Raw genomic sequence first — 26,904 nt, 5'->3', positions numbered from 1 at the left:
CACAAAATGTCTTCCAGGCTTTACAGGGCCAAAGCCAACGCAGGAAAGAGGGGTTTGGGATGGAGGCGAGGGCCAGGGCTTGCGTCTGGGTGCATGGGCATCCCTCGGGCACCCAGGGTCCTGCTTGGGAACCCATTAATAGCTTCATCTGAAATAACAAGGGGAATGGTGCACAGCTGCCTGCCCATAATGAGCCAATGACAATGTAATTTATTAGAGTGATGTATTACATGGGAACGGTAATGAGAAATGGAGGGACCTTGATTTTGTAAGGCTCGGATCAATCCGGTTGGGTTTTTGCAAATGAACAGAGTTTTTCTAACCACAGAAGATCACTAAAATATTATTTTACTAGTACTTTTCAAAGCTGTTTGAATTACAGCTGCGTTTTTCAGAATCCAAATAGCAGCATGTGGACGTGTGTCTGAAATATAGATGTTGCTGCAGTGTAAATACGTCATTGGCATTTGTAGATGTCTCAATAGGGAGGTGGGTTGGAGTGAGGGAAGAGGCTGGGATATATCTATAATTTATGAACGTATCTGTAAGTAGGAGTTATTTTCCTGTAAGCAAGCAAGCTTTTTCCTGAGAATTTGTTTCCTATTGGACTTCTTCTGCCTTCTTCTCTGCTCCATGAAGTTGTGTCCCCCTGAAGAGAGTTTGCTTCTATGCTGCCAGCTCTGCCAGGCACTGGCATTGCTGTGGGTGCAGCTCTTGCTTTCGGTGAGGGTGGGGAGAGGCTGTGCACTGGGACGGGCAGCAGGGCTGATGCAGGGGATGGAGGGGGCAGCAGCTCTGCCAGGCTGTGCATGGGCTCCTTCCTCCTCAGGTGTCACCTCTGTAAGCGGAGCCTCCCGTGGGCAGCCCATAGCCTGCAGTGCTGCAGTGCCCTGGCATGGGAGGTTTCTCGGGCACTGTGATAAAATGTTCAGAACTTACTGACAGTGGGGGGAGTTTTGGGTATGGGGAAGGTCCCACAAGCTCCCAAGAGACTTTGCCAGGACCTTGGCACCTTTGAAATGTAACCCAAGCCCAGGCCTGGTGGAGGTGGCAGCTCTGTGTATTCTCCAGGGATGTTCCTCACTATGAAGCTCTTCCCTGTGAGGGTGCTGAGGCGCTGGCCCAGGGTGCCCAGAGAAGCTGTGGCTGCCCCATCCCTGGCAGTGCTCAAGGCCAGGTTGGACACAGGGGCTTGAAGCAAGCTGCTCCAGTGGAAGGGGTCCCTGCCCGTGGCAGGGGTTGGAGCTGGAGGAACTTTAAGGTCCCTTCAACCCAAACCAGTCTGGGATTCTGTGATGCTTCTGTGTGACTTCTTGCCTGGACAGTAAGTAGGGCTGAAGTTGTTGCTGGGGAGGGCTAAGCCAGCAGTTCTGAGCCCCTAAGCCATCTCTTGGTGATGACGTCCTCTCCTGCTGCCTGAGGAGCCAAATATAGGGATGAGGAATGAAGAGTTCTTTGCTGGTTCAAGTGAGATTTGGATGAAGAAGGATGGAATGCATCCTTTCTTTTAAGCCAGCCCTAGCTTACACTGTACTGAAATAAGCTGAGCATGCACATAAGTGATGTCTTGGCCCTGAGATCAATAAAAGCTCATGGCAATACATTGTTGGGACAATACAGCAAGGTCTGAGTCTCAGCCTCACTTTATGCTAGCCTGCTGCATTTGTCCAGGGAAAACAGGAGAGGAGGAGGAATGGGAAAAGGCATTTTAAAACCCCCTTAGGCTAAAACTGCTGGCAGTCGTCAGGCTTCCTGGTTGGCGAGGTCAGGACAAAACCACACGAAACAGTTGCTGCTGCGATGGGGCTGTAGGTTCCCACCGCAGGTCCTGCTGTGTCACCCAGGCGTGTGTCACAGCGGTACGTGTCATTGCAGGACTCCAGCACGTCTCAGCTGAGCAGCCAAGTCCTTGGCACTCATGGTCGGACACAGCCTGGGGATGTCCAGGCTGCATCCCACATGGCAGTGTGCCCCATATCCCACCATCGCAGTGGGGCTGAGCTGGAGCAGAGGACATGCTTTATTAGGGCTGCTGGTGCTTTGTACCACTGAGACCAGGGGTCACACCGGAGCTACTCCAGAGTGACCCCCAAATGCACTTCAGTGGGGTGCCAGGTCCTCAATATGAGCTCTTTCGCTTGCTGAACTGATCTGCTCCCGCTGGGCTGCAACACTTGGAACATAAAAATAGATGGAGATGACAGGGAGGATGGCTCGAGTGTCAGTGGTCCCCGGGACAGCGGGTGTCCATGCCAGGTGGATTCCTCAGCAGGGTGGGGAAGAGCACGTGTGTGTGCACATGGGTCCGGGGGTACAGCCCCATCTTCGCCTTCCAGCCTGTTTTGGTTGGATGGGGCTGACCTCTGGTGCAGGCAAAAGCTTAAATGGGTGAGAAGGAATTGGGTTTTGGAACATATGAGGTCACTCATTCAGTTGGAGAGCAGCGTGTGTCAGAGGTCCAACAATTTGTTTTTGGAGGAGTTTTGAGCATTAATGATTCAAGATGTTTTCCTGGGAGTGGTTTGCAACATGAGACTCGGTGACCAGCATAGCATTGGGGTTTGATGGGATTAGTCAACTCACTGGGGCTCAAAAGTCTCTAGTAACACAATAGTTAAAGTTGTACTTTTCCACATGGCTGAGCCTTCAAGGAGCTCACCAGGAGTGTAATAGATGTAAACAGGGTTGTGAGGGTTGTGCCAGCTGGGAGGCAGGGAGGGGGCTTCCCTCCGCATCACTTCTGTCACCTTTTCCTTCGTCTCTTTCAGAGTTGCGAATAATCACAAGCAGAACCTGATGACTGTTGCTAATCTGGGTGTGGTATTTGGGCCAACGCTGCTCCGACCTCAAGAGGAAACGGTCGCTGCCATTATGGACATCAAATTTCAGAACATCGTGATTGAAATTTTAATAGAAAACCATGAGAAGGTAACGGCTTCACCTGCTTCCCTCAGTGCAGTTGATGTGTGGAAAGGGGTTTGTCTCTTTACAAACTGCAGCCCTTCTCCCCTGGCCACCATGGCCAGTGGCACCAGCGGTGGGGTTGTGCCAGGGGTTCAGTGATGGACATGACTCGGGATGTGGTGTAGAGGCTCCAAAACTGATGGTTCTTGGACTGTAGTTGTGTAACCAGCGGGCTGGTAACCAGCCTTTTTTATAGTCATCTTGGTGTGAGTCAGCATGTCTCTGTCTCCATTACAGAAATCCCAACTTCTTTGCCTTTTCCATGGTTCAACAGGAATTTGTCCTTAGTTTTAAGTGAGATGGGCACTAAAAGAAACTAGAGTGAGGTGCAAGCCTAGGCTGGATTCCTACTTCTCTGACTAAATCCAGGTTTATTCCATGGCACAGTGTTGATCCCCTGAATTATGTTGCATTTGTGTTAGTTGGCCATAAGGACATTCATGCCTGCAGCAGGAGCAGCTCAGTGAGGCAGTGGCACGGGCTGTCCCTTCACCTGGCCACATGCAAACAACATCACATAAAAATGCCATTTTCTTCTAAATTCAAACATGCTCTTTTGTTTGTGTGGTTTGGGATGGACAGAAATAACTAATTTGAGCATTCAGGCTGCAAAGAAAGAAGCAGAGGCAGGCTTGGCCCTGGCCCTGGTGTGGGATGTTGCTTGTACATGCTGTGAATGTGTTTCTATGATTCTGGCAGGTTGAGGTTCAAGGCTGAACCTTTGGTAGCTGTGATGTGGGCAGCAGACCCAGGGCACAGCTGTGTGGGGCTGCAGAGGGGCATCCGGAGTGCATGCGACAGGGATAGGGAGACAGTGTCCGTGTGGTACGTTCTTAGGGAAGTTGCTTCCACAGGCACATAGAGGCTATGGTATTTGTTTAGGATGAAGGAGCTCTTTTCTTCTCCTCTGCATGGAATGTAATGGCAACGATGGCTTAGTTATGAGCTGCTGTACAGATGAACCTGTGGTTGTGAGCAAAGCCCAGCTTCCCCAGCCTTGGTCCTGGTGGAGGAACCATCATGAAACCTCACAGTGGCCTCTGATGGTCACCTCTGTGTCTCTCCCAGCGGGACGAGGTCTCTGCTGTGCTGCCAGTGTCACAAGCAGCACGGCATCACTGTGTGTTTGCTGTCCCTCCCCTTCGCTGTGCTTTATGGAGCCCTCCCCTCATGGGCCCTTACACAAACACATCTTTAGACACTGATGTTTTCCTGCCTGCGCTGGTCCCTTGCGGTGCCAGCCGAGCCCTCCATCAGCCGCTGCTGTGGAGGAATCGATGGCAGATCTCTGCAATGGTCGTGTCTGGAAGGGCTGCTCTGTGCTCACCAACCACATTGCAGCTCCTGCCCCGGGGTGCCCTGGCGCTTCCATGCTTCCCCCTCCTCCGAAGTGACTCCTGGCACTGGCAGAAGGGTGCATGTGTGAGCTGGTTACACACATTTGTCCCCAGGTGATTCTGAGGGGCCTGTGAACCCGTCTCCCCATCCCGCCAGTGCTCCCGGGAAAAGATCCTGGGAAGAAGGGAGATAGGAAGACATAACTCCAGGGGAGGAAAATCTCCTAAATGCAGCGTTAGTGCCGGTTCAGGACTGTTTTGTTTTAGTGTATTTCTTAATTTGAATTGATTGGAGCTCCTGGAAGGTTCCCCACAGGAGCTGCTGTGGGTGATTAGCAATAAGCAAGTTGCTTGTGCTGGTGCTGCTGGTGCTTTATGTTGTTTTACGCCGGTGACTCGGAGCCACTGCTTACAATTAAGTACATTCACAGGGAAAACGTAATTGATTTGAATGGTTCCTGGCAATCAGCGACTGTCTGGTCTGACATTATATTTCCCCCAGGTAAGTGGAAAGTGACTGTTGTCATTGTGTAACCAGGGAAAAAAGCAAGCTTGGTGATGACATCTCTTGGTCTGAATGACTGCTGGCAGCCTGTTTACGCCGTCGTTTCAGCAGGTTTATCTGATTGCTGGGGCAGTGGGAGGGGTTGGGGGGGGTTTGTCAGCGTTCCCTGCTCGCCTGCCTGCATTTGCAGTCACCCCATCTGAGATCTGGCTCATCTTCCCCCTGAGATTATTGCTGGGGAAAAGCATCCATCCTGGAGCCGTACAAGTATCAGGGAAGGATGCTGCAGGATATGGTGCTGATTATCCTGTGTCTTCAGTGATGAGTATGACCTTGTGCTCCCGCAGGTGGTACCTCCTCCTTAGCGTGCGCCCTGCGCCTTGGTAGCCTTGTGCAGTTTGGAATCATAGTCAGCAAAACAGGGGCTTCGTGAAGGTTCCCGGAATGACGGATAAATCACGGCGTGCTCTCCGTTGCCAGAGGTTCTGACACAGACCATTAAACCCTGTGTGTAATCCAGAAAGTTCAATCATTTCTGGAGGTTTAACAGCTTTCCAGGTCCTGGATCCAAATTGTTTGTTAGACTCACAGCAGCAATAGCTCTGAAACAGGTGTTAAAGCTTCTCAGACACGTTCTCCTGGAGAAGGTCTCTGCACATGGAGGTGTTGCAGCGCTGGCATCTGCCCTTATGATTGCAGCCACTGGGACCTGCTGCTCCTTGGGTGATGTCCCATGGGTTGTACTAACACCAGATCTGCTGGAAATGGGGAGTGGCGCTGGGATGAGACTAGGATCAGGGCTTGGGAAGGGGGGAACGGCAGCTCCCTTTGCCTGCCAGACGCTGCAATGCAGCAAAGAGGAACCCTGGGAAAGCCGAGCAGGAGCAATGTGCCTGGCTCCAGCTGCCCGACGTGACCCAAGGAACCAACCAAATGTCTAATTGCTACTTAACAAGTGTTATCCATCAGCCTTTTCTGCCTACGGTTATGAATGAATGTGCTGGTAATGTAATGTGTTATAAATCATATCCTGGATATATATAATTAAATGGATAAAATTATTTTTCTCCTATGGCTCTGGATGTGGCCATGACAGGCAAACCAAGAGTGCATCCAGTGCAAAAAACAATAAGGCTGCTGTGTTGGAAGCCTGGTTACTCGAATGATTGCAATTTAACACCATATTTCTGACTTAAAAATTCGATGTTTGCCGAAAGTAATATTGAAGCACTATTACATCTGACAGTTGCAGATGTCCATCCATGTTCTTTTCCAAAGCTTTCATTTTTATAGCTCTCTGGAAAAAACCATTGTTCTGAAGTGTTACCAGTTTAAGAGATCAATTCACTGGCCTGATGATGCTCCCTTCAGACAAAAGGTTGACCAGATCAAATGCTAATGCAGCCAGTACTGATGACAAATAGGAAACTAGTTTATGCAGGGAATTAGAAAGCCCCAAGCACCAGGCTTGGTGAGGACTAACACCAAAGTCAAAGCCCTCAGCACCCCATCTGCAGTTTATTCTCTATAATTAGCTGAATGTTCAGTGATGCTGTTGGCAGTTTTAGCTGGTCCTTGTGTAAGACTCAGTGCCACCAACATTTTGAATGTCACAGCAGCTTCTTACTCTCCAAGTTCCAGATGCAGCTTTGTGCATGGGAATACCTTGAGCTGTTGACCAGAGCAGAGACTGGGGGTGGACCTTCATATGCCATTATATCCTATCCCTCTGCTTTGGGCAGGATACCAACCTCTCCTGTTTTCTTCTTCCTTATCATAAGATGGGCAGAAGTGTTAAAGAAGCCTTTTAACAGCTATCACTGACGAGGTGCTGCTGGGTCTTTGCCATTTGGCAGACAGGGATAAGGTGTTATGGAGCTGTGGAATTGCCGCCTGCGTCAGGCTGAGGAGCGGGCGCGGTATGGCTGTAAATGTGATATATGGATCCTGGCTGCTGCTCTCCCACTCCGGCTATTAAACTGTCTCTCCCTCCCCATTAATTGGGCTCTGGGACTGGGAGCGCTGTAATGCAGAGAGGAGCACGTCTCGGCTAGTCTTGTTAAAATGAAGAATGGAACAAACCTGAGCAACTTCCCTGTGGAAAGGAGAGGATTGTGCCTGAGCTGAGGGAGATGGAGTAGGAGGGTTTGGTCCTGCGGTGCCGGCTTCCTTTGCTGCTGAAGAGATCTGGGCTATACAATAAAGGCAAAGTCGCATCTACAGTGAGCTTTTCATCGTACAGTTCTTGGAGTCTCTCCTTAGGCTTTCAAAACCAGCGCTGTGCTTTTTAAATGTAGCTTTTAATTGACTTTTCTCCATTGTGAGTGGCTAAATTTAGCCTGCGTGCTCTGCGCTGCTCAGAGGTGGCAGAGAGCGGCTTTTAATAGCCCTGCCTGTGCCTCCATGCTGCTTCCGCTCTCCATCTCTGGTTTATCTCAGTGGAGATGCTGTAGTGGGACTGGGATGCCCAGAAGATTCCTGGTTGAAGTCCATCGGGGATAAACACTGGTGTTTTTGCTTTGTCAGGTGGCTGCGTCCCACTGTTGGCACTGTGATTCTAGTAAAATTGTTTGACAGTGGTGTTCCAGCTGCATTTAGAAATGCAACCTCCTTATAAGCTGAAGCTGGTTTTAATCGCTGAGCTCATAATTTCAGAGCATATGTATCTTCCTTTGTCAAAGACCAAAAAAAAAAGGAAACAAAAACCTGGAAGTTTCTTTTCAAGTATGCTGTGGGAAATCATCGCATAAAATGTGATTTATAAATCTGTGCTTTGATTTATATATTTAATTTTATTTCCCCAGTAGAATTTGCTATTGAGAAGCAACTTGAAAGCCAGAGCATGTTAAAGCATCAGTTGTTGTGCTGGGTATGGGGAATGGAGCACAGGGCAGGCAAGGTGCCCTGGTGCTGATTTCAGCCCCCCTGTGCTGAGGATGCTGCCACTGAAAGCTGTATTTGGCCTGTAGAGGGAAGGGCTCAGGGCACAGGTCCGAGGACCTGGGGCAGGCACCTGGAGCATGTGCAGTTGTGTAGGGGTTTGGCATGGTAAGCAATGTGCTGTGAATAGCCCTTCTAACCAGGACCTGTGAGCTGCCCTGAGTGCCATTGCCAGTGCTGGGGAGGGATGGTGGGATGCTGGGGTGGAATGTTGGGGTGCTGGGATGGGCTGATGAGGTGCAGGGAGCAGGATGCAGCAGCCGTACAAGAGGTTGTGTAGCCACCAGCCCCAAACTCCCATGGGGAACCATGGAAACAGCCACTTTGGAAGTGGGAATGGCGGCAGGCAGGCGTTCACGGGGTGAAAACAAGTGATGCTGCCTGCAGAAAGCATGGCTTCGGCTGCTTCTCCCTCTGCTAACCCATGAGCCCAGGAGGAATGTGTGAATGAGCTCAGCAGAGCTCTCCAGGAAGGGCTGCAGCAGGAGTCCATAATCCACCCATCTGTTCCGCAGCGTGCCCAGCGATGCGCGCTCAGGCTCAGCTGCTCGCTTGCTCGGGGACGGGTCCTGCCGTGAGCGGGAGCCTGGCACAGTGACTGATCCCTGCTTCCTGCCTCCTGCTCCATCTGCGGGCTCAGAACTGAACCTGAGTCGCTGCAAACAGACAGGTCAGGGAGTGATGTCCTTAGCTAATTCACTGACAAATGTTCCTTAATTCCTCCCCGAAGCAGCAAGCGCTGCCTTTCGCACCCACCGCTTCATGCTTTTGGGGAGAGATGCGACATTAACATTTTTGGCTAACATGTCTTGGCTCTTTCGTGTTTATTTGTAGGAATCAGCATGAAGGGTTTATGTGTGTGAGAGAGGATTTTGCTGTTGTTGCATGAAACAAAGCAATTAAGTGCTGGCAGCCGCTCCCATGTTGGATGCTTTGGGCAAGGCCAGGGCAGCCCATGGCCAGCAGCGATGGCTGCGGGCTCTGGAGGGGACACCTTGGAGCTTGGCCACACCGGGCTGCCTATGGAAGAGTTTTCCTATGGGCAACCCCTGGCAGTGCTGGTTGGGTGTCTGGCAGGTGAAGGCAGAGCAGGAACAGATGCTGAGGGATAGGGTTGAATATACTCTAGAGAAGGGAGACCTGGAGAGAGCGTGTCTTGAGGCAGCAGTGCTGCTGGCTGAGCCTGGACTTCCAGAAGAGAAACAAATACCCAGATACCACCAACAAACAAAGCTGCTGCTCTTGAGATTCGTGCAGTTTTCAAATTCCATCCCCTGCAGAAAAAACGCGATTCCTCACTTGTCTGACAGCGGGGCTGGAGGCACAAAGACTTCCCCAAGCTGTTCTGCATCGGTGGTTGCGAGGGTGCTGCGGGGAGGCGTGCCGGTGTGCACCGGCTTGTGTGCCATGGGCACCCTGGAAAGCTCAGCAGGGTGCCAGAGGATTGGGCTTCTTCCCATCCCACCACATGCATCTTGGGTGAAGAATAGAGAAAATGAGTGCAGACAGGGTGGGAATAGGGAATTTGGGATGTGGTACGCGAAACGTTGCCCTGTTGAACGCGTGTGTCCCTCGGGTGCGGCTCTGCGGAGCAGCGGTGCAGGCGGGCAGGTCGGCAGCTCTGCTGTGCGAGCGGTGATGCCAAAGAACAACTTGTTTATTGTTTCTAACAGATATTTAACACGGTGCCAGAGACGCCGCCATCGAACTCGCAGCTGCTCTTATCCCGCAAGAAGAGCACGGACTCGAAGCCTCCCTCCTGCAGCGAGCGCCCGCTGACTCTCTTCCACACAGCACAGCCCAACGAGCAGCGTAAGTGAGCCTCTGGCGTTCCCCCTTGACACAGCTTTTGCCCTAATCGTGACTAACACACTGTAATTCCCATGCCATTCCCATGCAATTGTGCTGGTGTCAATGGAAGAGGCGATTCCTGTAACAGGATCAGGCTTCAGTTTCCTCTGCAGTGGTGTTGATGAGGGGTGTGAAGATTGCCTGGCATCCAGGCCCTTAACAGGGGCTTGAAATGAGGCTGCATTAGCACAGTATAGAGTGTTGCTGTCCCTGCCCCACCTGACGGGCCCCTGCTCATTCCCTTCTCATGTTCCTCGGCCCCATCCTCACCATCATCAGCTCCCGCAGCACATGTGGCCAGGGAGGACAACCCCCTGCCTCTCCAAGGGGTGACCCTTTTTGAATGCTCTCAGGCACTTTGCCTTTTACAGACACAAAATCTCAGCCAGGAGGTTCTGCATTTTCCTGAGGATTATGTGCACTGCAGTTTAAAAATGTTCAAGATCATCTTTCCATTGCTGTCACTAAGTGATGCTCCACATATTTAGGTGGAAGAGTCAGTGCCTCGTCCCTCCTCATGGAGGGGCAGAAATGTGTCTGCTCAGGCTGCTGCTTCATGTTACAGCCCAGTTCCCGGCTCTTATGTTCCTCCTGGCTGTGCCTTGTTCTGCTCCTGGAGCTGGCCAGCAGCGCAGGGAACTGTCCCCGTTTGCTAAAAGAACAGGATAGAGTCCTGGTGAGCAGAGTGAGTGCTTGGGGCTCTCCCTGCTTTGCCTCGGGTGAGCGTGGGGAGCAGGGAAAGGCTGTGTTTTGTGGTAGTAATTCGATCATATTAGTGTGCATTGGGAAAAGGATTGTTGAAACATTTATCATTGAAGTAGGAGTCACTGTGTTTTCCAGCAGGTGCCTGTCTTTCAGGAAAACATCGTCACAGAAGCAGCAGTTTTCTGGAATAGGGCTGCTTTCCGTGCCATCAGTGATGATAATTGCTTCTCACAATTACAGTTACTGTTTATATGGGAAAAGCATCTTATGAAAATGAATTAATATGATTTTAGGTAATCTGTCTTAGAACTGAGGAGGGAGTCCACGCTGCGGGTGTCGGGCTGGGATGCATAGTGTTGTCACTCCTCACTGCTGAAGTTACACAAATAAGGGGGAAATCTCTTAACAGAATATGATCAAGGGGAAACAAGAAACTAAGAAACCTCCAGGTTGTCAGCAGAGCAGCACATTGGGGTCTTATAGAATCATGGAACATTTTGGGTTGGAATGGACCATGAAGCTCATACATTTCCAACCCGTGCCATGGGCAAGGACCCCTTCCACTAGAGCAGCTTGCTCCAAGCCCCTGTGTCCAACCTGGCCTTGAACACTGCCAGGGATGGGGCAGCCACAGCTTCTCTGGGCACCCTGTGCCAGTTCTTGTTCTAAAGCGTTCCCCTGCTCTGTCACACGAATGCTCAGTCCCTCGGCAGCTGATTGCAGGCACAGAGAAATCCATTCCCGGCTGTAGTTTGCATTTTAATTATTTTCAGGTTTTGTGGCACTTTGGATGTCTTGGGGAATATAAAATATTAAGGCCTTGAGAAAAAATGAGGGGTTTCTAACTACAAATGGTATTTGTTTAAATGGAGCTGCTTCTTATAAAAAGAATACCTGCTATTTCTCATAGTTTAATGTTTAATATCTGTGTAAGCTAACTGCCTGTCTCCTGACACCTGGTAGGATGCTGCCCTGTTTGCATTAGGGCAGGGATTGCTACTAGGACCACTCTGCCTTTGCAGCAGCGTGTTCTTTAGTTCTGTGTGTAGGAGCGGCTGTGTGCGCTGGCTGATGGCTCTTGGTTTTGATGTTTTTTTTAGAGGAGAACAGGAACAGTCTCATCAACTCCAGCCTGGAATCCGTCATCTCTTCAAACGTAAACAGCTTCCTCAACTCCAACAGCGCGCCCCAGCCCAGCCTCAACTCAAGTGATCTCGAACTAGAAGTAATTAAACCCAACAGGCCAAATTCACTGTAAGTACAGTGGTAATTAGTATTTTATGTGCTCTCCGTCTTTAATCTTTAATCAGGGCTGTTTCTTACTCCAAATCCCAGCAGTTTGTTGACGAGTACAATTTAACATGTAAATTTTTAATGGGCACCTAGTGTGTGCCCTGCATTTCTCCCTCAGTCTGGGCGGTGCAATGAGTTACTCTGGGTTGTATCTGCTGGCGGACTTCGGCTCTGATTATCTTGCACATGGGGGATAGTTTTCGAGCAGAACTCCACGTTGCTGCTGGAGCCGCTTGGCCCAGCTGGTGATAACTCCAGTGAGCACAAAGGACTTTTCTTCTGAGTTAAATTCTGGGACTGTTGTCAGTACAGTTGATCTCCGGCCAAATCTGTGCCATTGCTTCAGCTATTGCTTCCTTCAGCTGCAAAGTTCAAGGCAAAAAATAGCGACCTTAGCAATGGGTCCCTGGGGACGCCCGGGTTATTTGTGCAGTCCCCTGAACCCGTCACAGCTGAGCCCTCACGCTGATGGCCGTCCCTGGTGCGGGAATTTCCTTCCTGCCACGGCTCTGCCGGGCCCGATAGCATTTTCCCACAGAACCTCCCCTCCTCCTTGCCCATGTGAAGATCTGCTCAGATCTTCAAGAGCCATTGTGGTCCTTGCAAGCCGAAGCCAAGTCTCCCCGCAGCGCTCCTCGGCACGCCCCTGCCCGTCCCTATGGACCCGTTGGAGGAATGCTGCTCCCGCCACGGCAGTTTATGGCCTCGCTGGATGTGGCGACCTTTGCAATTAAAGGAGACCTTCCTTCCCACCCCTCCGGTCCTCCCATGGGCTCCAAACACTTCCAGTTCCCACTCAACCATGGAAGCCTCCAGTCTCTTGAGAGCAGGCTTTAGCTGCTTTCTCCTGGTTAGCGGTGGAAGGACCACTGAGGAATGAAAATGGGGAAGTGCCAGGGTGGGTGCTGGTAGAGATGGTGAAACTCATTGCTGGTGGCTTGGTTGGCAGCAGGGGGTGGATTTGGGCGGTCGGGGGTGCAGCCCTCACTGCCAGCATGCAGGAATGGCTCAGGGCCCTGCCTGGAGCAGCTTGCAGGGCAGAAAGGTAAGTACCCAGCAGGCAGCCGGTGCTGCTGCCTAAGTGAGCACGTGTGTGCACAGAGGACAGGCTCTGGCTCTCATCCATCCGCTCTGCCTCTCTCCTCACCATTCCTGCCACTAAACCCATGAGCTGCACGAGTACCAAACCAGCCCAGTCCCACTGGCGCTGAGTGTGTGAGGCTCAGCCCGTGCCATACCCTGCCTGTGGACTTACCCACTGTGGGACCTTCAAGGAGTGTTGTGGTGGCTCATAGAGCATCCAACAGGTAGGACACCTCTGAATTAATGTTGTGTGTTACATGTATCCTCAGTCAAGATGTGTTGATCTTGCATGTCCATACTGTTGGTTGAAGCTCTGGAAGTCAGTCACATACCATTCCCCAACAGGATGGTTTTAGTTTATTTATCCTTCGAGGGGGAAAACAAAATGGTGTGACTTGGAATATAGCAGGGTTTGTGAGCCTGAGTCTTGCTGTGACCTTACAGGAATTGTTTGCCAAATTCGCAGTTTTTCGGATTCCAAGAATTGCCTCTTCCTAATAATTTCTTTTTAAAGGAAGTCATAAAGCCAGCAGAATACATCAGTTAAAGCTATGTGAGCCTCGGGGGAGCAGAGGCATCTTGCTGTTACCAAGGAAGTGAGTGAGCAGCCCGGCAGTGGGACTATTTGCTTGCTGCCGGTTAAGGGCCCTGTACAGCTCTGGGAGGTGGAGCAGTGATTACCAGGGTAGCACTGGCAGCTCCCCCGGCTCTGACCGTGCTTGTGGCATTTGGTGCTTTTCCTCAAATCCAGTGATGATGTGGTCACTTTCACACACGCAGGAACACACAAGTTTTCAGTCCATGTTGAGCTAAAGGTTGAAAACTGAGTCTTGAGGTGAATGATACCATGCTCTGTAACCCCAAATATTTAAATCAAATATCTTTAATCCAATCTTTTAGTGAGAAATGAAGGGTCTGACTTCATTGTATTCACTTTAAACAGCATATATAGTTGTCACTGCCACCCCTGTGTGCCCATTTACTCATGAGTACAAGCCTGTGCCCGTGGGTTTAGCAGGTCTGTGGTGTTCTGCCCTCGGTGGTCAGCACTCCAGGAGGGTGTTGGTTTGCAGTGCTGAGGATGAGGAGGGCTCCCAGCAGTGGGTCCATCCCCCAGCTCTGCCCCATGGCTGTTTACGGGCTGGGTTGGGGTCAAGTGCCTGAATGGTGCCAGAGCCCGATGGCTTTGTCACTGCTGCTCCATGGAACTGCCCAAATACCATCTGTGTAAAGCTGCTTCTGGTTTTTAACCAGCTGAGTAATCCAGGCTCTGCAGGCAGCCTGGGGCAATGCACACACTGCAGCCTGTCTGTAGTAGCTGTTGCTCCATGCTAGGGGTTCTGGTGCTCCCCTGTCATTAACAGACCCAAAGTTAGGGTGTATACCTAAGGTCCTGGGGTGCTTTGCCCTTTGTGCTCCTGCAAATGCTCTGCCAACCTCTCTGCCTGTCCTGTGAGACCCATCTCTGGGCTCTGCTTCAGGACGTTGGGTTTTTCTTGTGTTCTTCACTGGTTTTGGTGATTTTTCAGCCAGGGCCACCCTGCTTGAGTACCCATCAGGAGGGATTTGCTTCCCGACAGCCAGGCCATGAGCTGATCCCTGCCTGAGCTGGGGCCTGCAGCTGAGGAGCTGTAAAATTCCAGGTGTGTGGAAGCCAGGAAATCCCACGTTCTGAAAAAGGGCTTGCTTTGTGAGCAAGGAGCCCTGTAAGAGAACAAGGACAAAGGAAACCTGGACTCGGTGCTTCCTTCCCTTCGAGCAAGGGACCGCTGCTTCCCTGATGGGACACCAGCAAAAGCCAGTAAATTGCAAATCAATCCAGACCAGAATTTGACCTACTCCTTATTTTCTGCTAAGTGCATCACTGAAACCAAGAGGCTGATGGAGATTCCCATGCAGGGAAATGCCTTCACTAATTAGAGCTTTTCCTGCTTTATTCTGAGGTTTGGTGCCTTTAGGTGTCAGTGCACCTCTCACCCTTGTCCTGCATGGGCAGGGTGAGCACGGTGACCCCAGTGTCCCATCCAGTACCTGGCATTAGTGTCACTTACAAAAGCCTCTCATCTCCCTTCTCAATGCTCGTGTATCCCGCAGGTCTGCTCCGTGGGAGCTGAGCTGGTTCCCAGGTCCCACTCATGAGCGTGTCCTGCTTCTCCCCAGCCTCTGGGCATGATGAGGGTGACAGCAGTGACCATGGCAGGCCCCAGGTTCCCTGCTGTGCTGCTGGTACTCCTGTCCTCCTCCCTGCTCAGCCCTGCCTGCCCTCAAGCTGCTCCTCCTTCACCCACTGGCAGGGAGATGGTTCTGCTGCGGGGCGAAGGCTCCTCCTTCCCAGCAACCAGCAGATTTTTACTATGGGAATGCATTTATTTATTGGGGCTGGCTTTATTTTTATGGAAACAGAGCTCTGGGCGGGAGCTGTTCCCGGTGAGTCAGCAGGACTGCTGTGCCACACCGGGCACTGCGGGGGGACCGGGCTGGCTGCCGGGGCCACCAAAGCCCCAGGGACCTGGGTTTGCTCCCAAAGAAGTGTTGGATTTCTTTATCCTGCCCTTGCAGAAAACTGCTCCCGTGGAAAACATGGCAAAACAAGAACCAGAAGGTGCTGTGCTCTCAGCTGCAGTGGGGCAAGTTTTCAAGCTACCCTGTGTGATCATGAAAACCAGATTTAAGATTGCGGGTTTTAGCATCCTTTAAGAGAAACACCTCGCTGTGTGTACCTGTGAAGCCTCTGATGTGGGTATCACTGCAGAGAACTGACACATTGATTGGTGTTTGCTTTCTACTTTTTCTGCTGTCTTTTATGTACAAGTCTCCTCTCTGTCCCCTGTATTTCCCAAAGACCTCGCTGTGTGCAGGGTCCCGCTGTGCTGGGTCCATGTGCTCTGAGTGCTTAAATCTGGCTGAGGCCAAATCAGAGGTGAGTGCTGCAAACACCTTTTCTTTTTGAAGGGCTGGGACGGGTGGCAGAGCACCCAGCATTCCCAGATAGCCCTAGGGATGCTTGCCAGGGTCCCGAGGTCCCATTTCAGTGCTAGCCATGCACTCCTGCAGCTAGCCATGGGCCGGCACTGAGTGACCTGCTCCATCTGCACCATCCTGCTGCTGCACCTAAGGAAGCTGGTGTTGGGAAGACAGGCTGGCTTCACTGGCTTATTTCAGCATTTCCCACCTTTGGAGTGCATGGGTTGGCAATCTTGGTGTCCTCCTAATGCGGGATGAGTTCACATGTTGGTCTGTGTCTGCTTGGTTTTGCTGTAATTACAGAGCAAGTCCCTTCACAAATCAACGCCTTTACCGGTTGCCCTTGGAATTGGCTTTGTAGGTGCAAGCCAAGTCAGGAATAATGAACGCAGGGAAAAAAATCACTTGATGAAGGAAATACCATCTGTTGTGACCTCGAAATAAAATATTACTGGGCAGGTTTGCCTGATTTCTCAAGGAGATACAACCAGCCCAGCAGCACTGCCTGTGTTTGACAGCGTCTCCTCCTCTCCACGTCTTTCCGGGCCTGGCGGCCTTTGAATTCAGGGATTTTCCCAGGCGAGAGGGAAGCAGGGCCATGTCTTGGCACCCGTAGCCAAGGCCACAGCAGGGACCGATGGCAGCTGAGGATGCCTGTGGCATTAGGGTCGATGGACAGGCTGAGCCCCCAGCCCCAGCACATGATGTTGGCTGCACCTCCTTCACCCTGGGAACTCTGCCTTTAGGGAAATGCTAGCTTTGGGAAACTTGGATTTAGTCATCACGTGTCTATTTGCATTTTATTTCATTTTCTCATTGACCAAGTATGGCTATTTCTTGCCCCCGATGGGTATGGAAAGAAATGAGGAGCAGAGCTAAGGTCTAGTGGTCATGAAAAAAATAACCCAGTTAATGCAAGGAAAAGAGGTTATTTCCATGTGGTTTTGATTTACAGGACCAGAATAAATCTTCATTAGGCATCCCAGTTATAAAACTTGAACATTTTCCCTTCCCAAAAATGAGACAAAATTCGAGCATTAATGTATTTGCAAACCAGCCTCCACCAGTGGCGTGTTACTGGGCCTGGGGGTGATGGTGCAACAAAGCCATGGGCTGGTGGCTGAGATGTTCCATTTGATGCACCTTCTCCCCATTTCCCTGTCCCTTGCCATCCCAAATCCAGACAAACCACTGCAGCATCCATCAGTGCATCAAGCAGGATGAGGCGGTGTTTTTTGGAATAAATAATCTCTTAAAATGCCAACAGCTCCTGCAATGATCAGCTGTGACACACGTAAGCAAAAGCCCACAAGGAGAAGTAAATAGACCTTTAAATGCTGCTGGTTCCTCATAGAATTTAAGTCACTTTTTCCACATGGATAAATAACTGCATAAACACGGCACAGCCTCACGCAGCAGCTCCATTGCTGCACCCACCCTCTGCTGCAAAAAGAAACTGGTTGATTTTGCTTTTCTTTTGGGTTTTAACTTTTGTGGAGTTGTTGGTAACAGCAGTGATGCGATCGTTACTGTACCCCGCTTCGTTAGTCAAGTTACTGTGAGAACAGATCCTTCTCATGTCAGGAGCCATGTCCCTCCGCTGTTAGGAGGGGATTAGCCATTTGTAAAGGGCAGCAGGGGCTGGTGTTGGTCAGGGATTCCGGGAAGAGTCTCTTGGTTTCTGGATGCTGTGTGAGGTTGACTGCTAGAATAAACCTATTTATAGAAGGACCCCCTGCAGGCACACAGGAGCGTGTCTGGGGGGGCTCTTGCAGGCAGTGAAAGCCCAAGGACAGCGTGGCAGTGCCAGGGTGGAAAATGCTTCCGAGCATGGACCTGCAGGGGGATTTCTGAGCTGTTTCCCTCTGTGCACCAGAGTGTTCTGGGGTCAGGCTGGCAGGGCAGAGTGTTTCTGGAATAATCCCTTTCCCGCTGTCAAACAATGGAAGTGAGGTGCAGAAGTGATGCAGTCCGTGTGTATCACCTGTTTCAGAAGGATGGATGAGGTTCAGGAGAACGGAACCCAGCAATGCTTTTAAAGAGAGGAAAAAATGATCTATAGGTTAGCAGAGATGCAGTGCTGGAGCTTGGAGCGTGCTTGGGGTGGGCTGGCAGGGGGTCTGGCTGCCCCTGCCGAGGGAGAGCAGGAGAGATCAGGCAGCATCTGCCCGTCTGTCCTCTGTCCGGAGAGGGTTGTGATGTGTTAGAAATGAGCCCTTAACCTCTGTGACCTCTTCAGTTCCTCTCCTGTTTGCTCCCTTGCCCTTGTTTTGCCAGGGCTTTCATGGCTTTCTTTTCTTTTGCTGCTGTTGTTTATACTCCTGAAGAACAATGGCAATTAAAGGTGGGCACCATCATCCTGCCTTCCTGTCAGCCACTTTGGGAATGGCTCTGAAATGGCATCTCTGGGACTTCTGTTTTAAGACATTTTCTCATTAATCAAATACTCCAGTCCCTGAGGAACCTGGAAGGAACCCGCGCTCTCCCTTCCCCAATATTCAGCCCCACTTTTAACTTGGAAAAAGAGCAGGAAAAGGCACTGGGATTTTGTGATTGATGTTCGTTGCTATAAAACTGGGGTAATTTGTGCTTAGAAGGGTCTTCTCCTCCCAGGTTGGGAGCTGGTGCCCAGAGATGTCCCAGGGCCAGGGCCTGCTCAGGAGGCTCCTGCATTGCATTGAACTCATAATGCCATCCGAGCAATGCTTGCTGCAGTAAAGACATTTCTTTTTACTTCAGCTTCATTTTCTGGCTCTCTCTGTTTAGAGGAGATTGCAAAGAAACCTGGTAGTAAGTGCAGGGAGCCTGGACTCCTCCATGGCGTAGAAACGCATGGGGCATCTGGGGTGGGTAAAGCAGAACTGCGAGGAAATAGGAACTTGATTAATGGCGAGGCTTTGGGCTAAACAAAGCTGCTTCTTCTTCCTTCCACCGCATTGTGGCCGCCTGGCCAGGAGCCACCGTGGCTCCGGAGAGAGCCAAGAGCTGGGAGAGGCATTGTCGGGGCCAGCGGCTCCGGGCTGGGGTTCCCCTGGGAGCCTCCTAAGCCACAGCGGGTCCTCTGCTGCCCTCCATTGTGCCTGGCACCACTGGGTGACACGCACGGAGAGAACCATCTCCCACCGGCCTCACTCGGTGCCGCCGTGCAAAGCTGGGCACTGAAACGCTGGGGTTTAGCCTGCTGTGGGTTTTAACTGCGAAGGGCGGCCTCGAGGGGCGGATCCTGCGGCTGCCAAACAGAAAAAAAAAGGCATTTTTTAGTGATTAGGTAAAATCTTGTAATCGCAGCTCCTCCGGAAAAGCCTTATCTAAATGCGGACCTTTCCCTGCTGCAGTCTCACGCTGGGACCGGGGCTTTTGCATTCGGCATGTGTGGTCCACATGGGGTGGCATGGCTCAGAGCTGGTGCGAGAGGTGCCCTGGGCTGTCCCCAGCCCCAGGTTCCAGGGATGCTGCTGCTCGAAGCGCTGCCTTCCAAGCAGTGTCATGATACAAAGTGATTTCTCCTTCCCTTCCCTCCATACTTCCCTGTGTGCCTGGCTGGGGTTTGCATCTTTTCCATCTCCTAACAGAGCTGCGCGGTGCTGCTCTGCTGCTCATGGAAATGGGGAAGAGCCCTGGGACAGCCCTAATGGCAGATCTGCACATGGCCTTGCCTTCAGGGGATGAGGGTTCTCGGCCACGAAGCCGCCCTTAACAGCAGCAAACGACCCTGTGGCGTTTGCCATAGAGTGGGGTGAAGTTACCCCAACTGTTGTTTCCTCTCCTGTTTGGGTCACAGAAAGAAGGGGAAGACTCGGGGACAGCACAGCAGAAATGAGGTGCAGGGTCAGCGCCAGGAGGAGCATTGAGTTTGCTGCAGAGGCTCACCATGAACATGGTTGGAAGGTGCTCGGTGGCAGTGCAGGATGGGGGGAGATCCCAAATGTCTCCAGCAAAAAGGCAGCTTCTCCAGGGTTTCCTTCTCTGGGAGGGTGGTTCCCAGGGTGTTCCTCTGTGCTGGGGATGCAGGCAGATGTCTGGGGGGGTGCTTTGCATTTTGCACTTTAGCCATGGTGTTGGTTTTGTGCTCAAGAGGTGCAGAGATTGGTTCCAGTTTAAAACAGAACCAGCCTATCTCCTCGTTTCCTTGTTTGAGGAAAGATCTGTAAATTCCCAGTCTGTTGCTTGGCTTATTCCAGATGACATAATATTCCAAGTATCTTGTGACTTATTTCTTTCTTTTGGTGCAGACTGTTATAAGGCTGTCTGTATGTTTGGGTTTTTTAAAGCAGTTTCAACTCGGGAGCCCTGGATTGTGCCTGCAGTTAGAAAGCTCCATAAACTTTGGTGATTCAAGGTTCTGGCAAACATCCTTAAACCTGTTTCACGAGAAACACAAGCTCTGTACTCAGTAGACTCCGCAGATAAATATACTTGAGGCTTAGCTGCTGATGGCAATGCATTTTAAAACTTGCATATATATATATATACATGTGTGTGTATGTATTATGTAATTCTTTCCTATGCTGTGTTTAATGTGGATTTCTCTTCTAAGCATCTGTGTGTTTCCATGAGGTATTTTGAGACGGGTGATAAAGAACGATGCTCGAAGGCCACCGGAGCAGGGATGGTGTTTTGGGAGGGTGGAGGGAAATGACAGAACTTCCATTTGAGGCTGTTTGGCCAAGAGGAAAGGTCCAGTGCTGGTGGGATGCCAGCTCCCCAGTACCCTGCTCATGAGCTCCCTGCGCTGGCCTCGCAAAGGGGAAGGCTTGAAGGGATGGTTTATCTGTTCTTCTGCTGTGTGGGCTTTTCATATGCCCAGAGTTTGGCAAAACAACTTCTCAAAGCTTGAGCTCTTTCACTTTTCAGTTGGCTCTCGGTCTAGAAACTTTCCACAAATTGAGCTGGAAAATTGAGCCAAATATTCTCATAAAATGAGCCTCCAGTTTTGTGGCTAACCCCATGTGAACTGGTAGTCACACGCCAAAATATTTCCTACAGGCTCATCCATTAAAACAAAGGTAATTTGTCAGGCTCGGGGCCCTTTACTGATGAAGCCGGCGCCCACCTTCCCTCCTCAGCAGCAGTGAGTTATGTCCTTGCTTTGAACGTTGCTGTGGGTGTTCTCCTCTGGGTGCTATCGCCCGCGGGTGGTTGCAGGCGGATGGACAGGCAGACAGGCAGGCTGACGGCCTCTTCAGAGGCTCCGTGTTCCCAGTGTCCCGCAGCTCCTCCAGCCTGACTCCTGCTCTCCTCGGCTCTTCCCAGCGCTGCCTCTTAGGAGGCTTTTCAGAAGTTTCTGCCTTTGAACAGCCCCGCTCTGTTCCTGTGATTTGCTCTGGGAACATCTAAAGGTGCTTCTTGTGAGTTGAATTAAATTAGATCCCCCTCCAAGAGAGGTAAAAACAGAGCCTCAAATTTCAGCAGCACGTATGCTTAAAAGGCAGCGTTCTTGAAAGCCTAGGAAAGCAAATCCAGACATTGCACTTTCATTGCTTTCTTAATTCATGTAATTAGTGTGGAGATAGCTGCAGAGCAGTATTTGCTTCAAAGAAAGTGCCTCAGACAAATATTGGCTAATGGCAATTTTACTTTCAAATAAAGCAGTATTTGAAAATACATTATGGCCATAGCGGGGGGAATGGATGCAGGAATCAAAGATGCTACAACAAAGCCTTCCCTGGGGCAGGTAGCAGAACACTCTGTGTTTTGTGATGAGCTGATGGGTACATCTTACAATCATCTTCTGCTGGCGAGTCCTTTCTTTTCCTTTCCACTTTTTCCTTTCCTGCCTGTTGTCATAGAATCCCAGACTGGTCTGGGTTGCAAAGGATCTTAAAGCTCATCTCAGTCTCCCCTCTGGCAGGTTCAAGCCATTCCCCTTGGCCTGTCCCTACAGGCCCTTGTCCCAAGCCCCTCTCCAGGTTTCCTGCAGCCCCTTTAGGCACTGGAGCTGCTCTAAGGTCTCCCCTTAAGGAGCCTTCTCTTCTCCAGGCTGAACAATCCCTCTCTCTCTGTGGTTGCAGCCAAGCTGTGGGTCCCAGGGTGTGTTTTGCTCTGGGGCTGCCCCAGCCCGCTCAGCCCCTGCATCCTGGCTCTGCTTTCAGTGCCTGTGCTCAGTCTGCATCCAGACCTCTTTTGGGCAGAGTGTCTCAAGTGTGAGCCCAGCCAACATTTTTATTGAGACTGCTGAAAGCAAATGATAGTAAATTAGGTCTTTCTGCCACCTATAAATGTCACCGCGGACAAAATATTTGTGAAGAAACAGCCGAGTGCATTCTTGGGTTCCCCTTTCTGCAGGCAGATTGAATTCAGAGCCGAGGATGCAGCCTAGACTCTGCCTTGTAAAAGCCTTTTGACGAATGTGGGAGTGTTCTCTGGAGCAGTGCTGGTTTCCAGCCGCCCCACACAGGCACTGGGAATGCTGAAGACGTCCCAAACCTCCCCGGAGCCGTGAGTGGGGTGCGGATGGGGACCACCGGCCATCCCGGGGCGGCCACCCCGCCTCCTGCGGATCCCATTTCCCAGCAAAAGCCTGACAATTCCCTGCGCAGGGGCAGGAGAACAGGGCAGCCGCGCACAAAGACATCCTGTCTCCCTCTGAAAGAGGATCCTTGTGCCTAATTAACTTCATAAATCAGCTGGAGCTGTAACGCCAGCACTTTAACCCAACGTGAAGGTAACTCAATCTGCCCGGCCCTTTCTGCCTCCATAAGGGATCCTGCCCGTGTCCGCTTCCCATGCAGCTGCCGCTGCCGTGCGCTGCGCTGTGCAGACACTGTTGACAGGGCTGTGCTAAGCTGGGAAATTATCAGTGCCATAAGAACCGCTGCCAATTATTCCCTGCTCCCCCACTGGCATCGCTCCCCCTTCGCCCAGCTCAGCCCTGGGAGCAGCAGCGTGGAGGGATCCATGGGCTTCCCGTGGTGAAGGTGTCCCGGCTGGGTTAGCAGGCAGCGGGAAAGGAAGCCATGGGAGGAAGGAGCACTGTTCCATCTTTTATTGCTGTCTGCACCAGCGCTTGGAATACCATGAACACATCAGCTGTGTTCCCTGCAGAGCAGAGGAAAATCCCCTCCAGCTTCTGCCCGCACCGGGCTGATGGGGTGAGAATGGGGAAAGAGGGGAGAGACACAACTGCCTGCTCTAACACATCCAAATGCCACTCCCAGAGACCCTGCGGGGGAGCTCTGAGGAGCAGGGAAGGTTTATCCCCTCTTCAAGCAGAGCTGGGATGCCCATCCTTCTGCACTGTGGTGGTGGTGGATGCAGGAGCTTCAGCAGCTTCCTGCTTTCCGTGTGCTCATCAGAAGCAATTGTGTTCACATCAGCTTCAAGGCAAAGAGGTCTCTATATGACAAAGCCAGTGCTGAGAGCCTCAGCTGTTCACTGAAGAGGATGGGGAGCTGGGAATCTTCCAGCCCAGGCTGGTTTGTTCCCCAGCAGCTGCTTCTTCAAATAATGACACTACCTAATCACCTCTTTCCAATATATCATAGAATCATGGACTGGTTTGGTTGGAAGGGACCTTAAAGCCACCACTGCTTGAGCAGGTGGACCTTCACAGTGTGTCATTAGTGGGAAGGGAGAAAAGTTGACGTTTTCAGCTTGATTGCATGCAGAGGAATGGAGTAGGTAAACTGGGAGGGTTGTCGTGCTCCCGCCTCCCACTGGACTGCACTGGGAGGAGATGTGTGACAGGAGGAGGAGGATTCTGCTGCTCAGAGTTGACGAGGTGAAAATGTTATTATAAAGTTTGAGTTTTCAAGTGGGGAAAACATGAAAAAAGAAAGAGCAGAACGAGCCAGAACTGTTGATAAATGGGATCATTCCAGAGTCGTAGTCTCTGGGATTTTGAGTGACATGTTCTGATCAGCTCTGAACTGATGTTTGCAGAACACTTTAGGAACGAGGCAGCACAAGAGCTAACATACAGAAGGAAATCAGGCAAATCGAGTAAATGCAGAAGATGATGGCACCATCATTGTCCATCATTTACTCACCCATTCTTCTCAAATTGCTTTTACAGGCCAAAGTAATCCCCATTGTTTTATCCAACGTGTACAACCTCTGTGGGCAGGTGTTTGGTCTTCACACGCCATGGAGGCTATTGGCACAGTACACAAACAAGAGTTTGAGCTTGAGGTGCTGATGGAGGCTTAAAGAAGCTGCCTTTGTGTTTTGTTGGGATTTGAGCCTGGGAATGGCTTTCTATCGAATTATGCGAGGAAGATTTCTTAGCCAGGAGTGAATTTTTTACGGTCTGGAGGAGCTTTTCTGACCATTTCCAGAAATTACTGACAAAGCTGGTGCTGAGCTGCGGGTCCTGCAGAGCCCCGGGCACCAAGGCCATCCTCGCTACGTGTTGCTCAGCTTCCCTGCAGCTCCAATGTCCCGTTGCCATCCCAAATGGCAGGTTTGAGCTGCTCGTGGCCGGCAAACCTTTGTCAGCAGCGAGGCAGGGCTGCTCTGCGCACGGGATGTATTTAGCTCAAATATTTGATCCTACCAACCACCCTGCAGCTGATCTGGGAGCTGTGAGCCCACAGGGACTTCAATTTCCTTCATTTTCCAAGAATCCCATATGGTTGCTGGGGTGGCAGATGGGAGAGTTTTCTTTTCTGGGGGACGTAAGACAGCAATGGATTGACTGCCAGGGAAAAATGAGATTTCTGAAGGACTGTTGAGTTCTCCTTAATTGTGAATACAATTTGCTGGTGACTAATGCCCCCAGACTTGCAGAATTACCTCATGTATTAGAAGCGGTGGCGCGATGGAAAAGATATGACTAAGATGCTGGCTCCTGATTTACCAACACTTCCCTCCTAAACTGCTGTTTGGCTTCCTACTGGCACATTACAACTTTGCTATTAATAATTAAGAGCTTTAACACAGTTTGAAAGCATTGGTTCAACATAAAACCTGCCAGCTTGATTTCCAGTCTGCTGAGAGCCTTTTGAGCAGGGAAGAAGCCGGAAGGGGGTGAGCGAGCAGAAGATACAGCTGCTGAGCAGATGGAGTGAGGCAGAACACATTGTGTCCAGGCTGGGTGCTGTGGAGAACACAAAGACACGTTAGCATGGACCTGTGGTTGCCTCTGTTCCATTGTCCTGCCCCATCTCTTCCTGTCTGTCCCGCTCCCAGTGCTGGTACGATGTTCCTGTAAGGAGCAGTGAGTGGTGGGTGGGTAACTTGGTAGTGATGCTGTGCATTCTCTGTGATAAATGAGTTATGTGACTGTTAATGAAACACTGTTCCATATTGAGATGGCACAATGCTCCCATCGCCTGGATTTAACCGCTGGGGAACACAGTAACCGGCTGGTTGCTCTGACATCCACACCAATCCAAGCTTCCTTCCTGCAGTGCCTCCAGCGCTTACTCATGCTGAAAACACATTCATTCCTGATTCTCTGCTTATTCACTCAGCCTTTCTCCAGCATTAACATCAGCCGCTAAGCTTCCTACACCAAACCAGCAGTGTCATTACATCCCTTTGAAACATCAAGCATCATCTGCCTGCATTTGGAAATGGAAATGTTTATTAAGAGGGACAACGAAAACTCCAGCTGTCCTTTCCCAAGGTCAGAGCTCTTCCCAGTCTGGCTTTTACTCTAGTGGAAAAGCTTTTAGATGGTTTATGAAATTACTAAAGCAGGGAAATATTTCTACGTATGGGAAATATGCCAAGAAGCAAAGTGACAAGGCAAACCAATGTGCTGGGTGTCTTCAAGATTACAAAGAGGGACACATCCATGTTATTGAAAAGAAGATTCTGTAATCTGTGCTCCTGGAGGCTGAGGAAGTATTAAATGGAGATGTGGGGAAAGTCCACGCTACAGGAGCTGAAATGTTTGGATCCGTTTGGTCAAGTGATGTTGACTGCAGTGCATTTTGGCTGCTCATTTCCCAAAGCATGTCACTGTTTTCCACCTGAATGATTATGCAGTAAGATAACACCCAAGAGGATGACACTGGAGGGAGTTTAACATCATTTTCATGCCAGTACCAAACAGAGGAAGACTCCAGCCAATCTGAAGCCCTGTGTGCTAATGGTCATGTAGAGGGTTGTGTGTGGTGCCATCACTAACCCGCAGCTCTGCCAGAGCCTGGCAATTGCTTGCTTGAGCCCATCCATCTGCGTGTCCAGCATTGCATGAACTCCATGAGCTTCTCAGCCCAAGGCTGCTCCCATTTTGTTTAGGCAACAGAGCCATGTCCACTGGTGAGCTGCAGTCTTCTTGTTCTAGCAGAGTTTTAAGTGTCCTGGCATTAAATAATATTGTAATTGGGGTTTTTTTCTGGTTATGTTATGCATATGTTCTGCAGCTTTGTTTTATAGGAACAGAGCAGGAGGGAAAGGGCTGGGTGGTTCCTGATGTATTTTAATGCAGTCAGGGATCGATAATGTCAGAATGGGAATATTGTTATTTATTCTTGAGGTGATGTCATGAAAGGGCTTTAATTCATGAGTAGCCTGTGCCCATTCACAGTCGTTAGATGTTCTGTGTCAGAAATAGCCCCGAGTTCCACAAAAACAAACACCAAGTTGTAAACATTTTTGAAGTGGAACTGATGTCCTCTTGGCCAGAAGAACAAAGCAGCAGAAGTTGTCTAAAAACCCTGCTGAGAATAACTCTTCAGACCTGTGAATGCCTGGAGGACTTGGGCTGTGTAAAGAAAGTGCCAGAGGCAGAAGGGAATTGGGAAGAGGTGGGTTATGAGAAGGGATTAGAAAAGAGGTTTTTTAGCCACAGCAGCTAGGAAGGAAACTGGAGCCTGGAACAGGAGTTAAATGCACTGATTTGCTGGAAGAGCCAAAGGGGTGAAGGTGTGGGTGCCCCATGGGCTGAACGCTGCGACATGACGTCCTCCCGCACCCTGCCCGGGCAGTTCACAGGATGCTGCAGGTCACACATGGACCCACAGGAAAGGCGAGAGCCTTGGGATGTGTTGGGCTATGGACTCGTGGAGTTCCCTCTGCTGCTTCCGCTGGGAAGAAGGCCATACCCACCCTGGAAGAGTCTAATTTTAGCCACTTCTCTGCTTCCTGCTGCTGGTATTTTTGGTTCTTAGCTTTTTTTTCTCTGTTTTGTTTCCCACTGTGCACTCAACAGGAAGAGCCCCCCACAAAGTCCTCCCGAGTAAGAAGAAGGAAAAGAGGACATTTGCTTCCTGCAGGCAGAACTGAGAGCAGGCAGCAGTCAGCACTTCCCCAAAGCCTGTCACCACCTCTGCTCTTTCCACAAGAACCAGAAAGGAAGTTGGATCCTGCAAG

At 50.7% G+C, this 26,904-nt stretch overlaps 1 protein-coding gene across 6 annotated transcripts in view; it reads left to right on the top strand.

Moving 5' to 3' along the window:
• The window catches only part of ARHGAP26 (Rho GTPase activating protein 26), a gene marked incomplete at its 5' end in the record, with an annotated part of 146,781 nt that overhangs the window by 108,625 nt on the left and 11,252 nt on the right, over window positions 1-26,904 (top strand). For all 6 annotated transcript variants that reach the window (XR_013957839.1, XM_080627465.1, XM_080627464.1 and 3 more), the window contains 3 exons: window positions 2,769-2,928; window positions 9,420-9,558; window positions 11,403-11,556. Coding sequence is in view for 5 of the 6 variants with exons in the window: in XM_080627465.1 (XP_080483591.1) it covers window positions 2,769-2,928; window positions 9,420-9,558; window positions 11,403-11,556 (453 nt within the window). The remainder of the gene's footprint in view (window positions 1-2,768; window positions 2,929-9,419; window positions 9,559-11,402; window positions 11,557-26,904) is intronic.

This window comes from Psittacula echo (assembly GCF_963264785.1).
Source record: "Psittacula echo genome assembly, chromosome: 11".
Taxonomy (NCBI): Eukaryota; Metazoa; Chordata; class Aves; order Psittaciformes; family Psittacidae; genus Psittacula; species Psittacula echo.
Note: the sequence above shows the minus strand (reverse complement) of the source record. Positions and strands in the feature narration are given on the sequence as shown.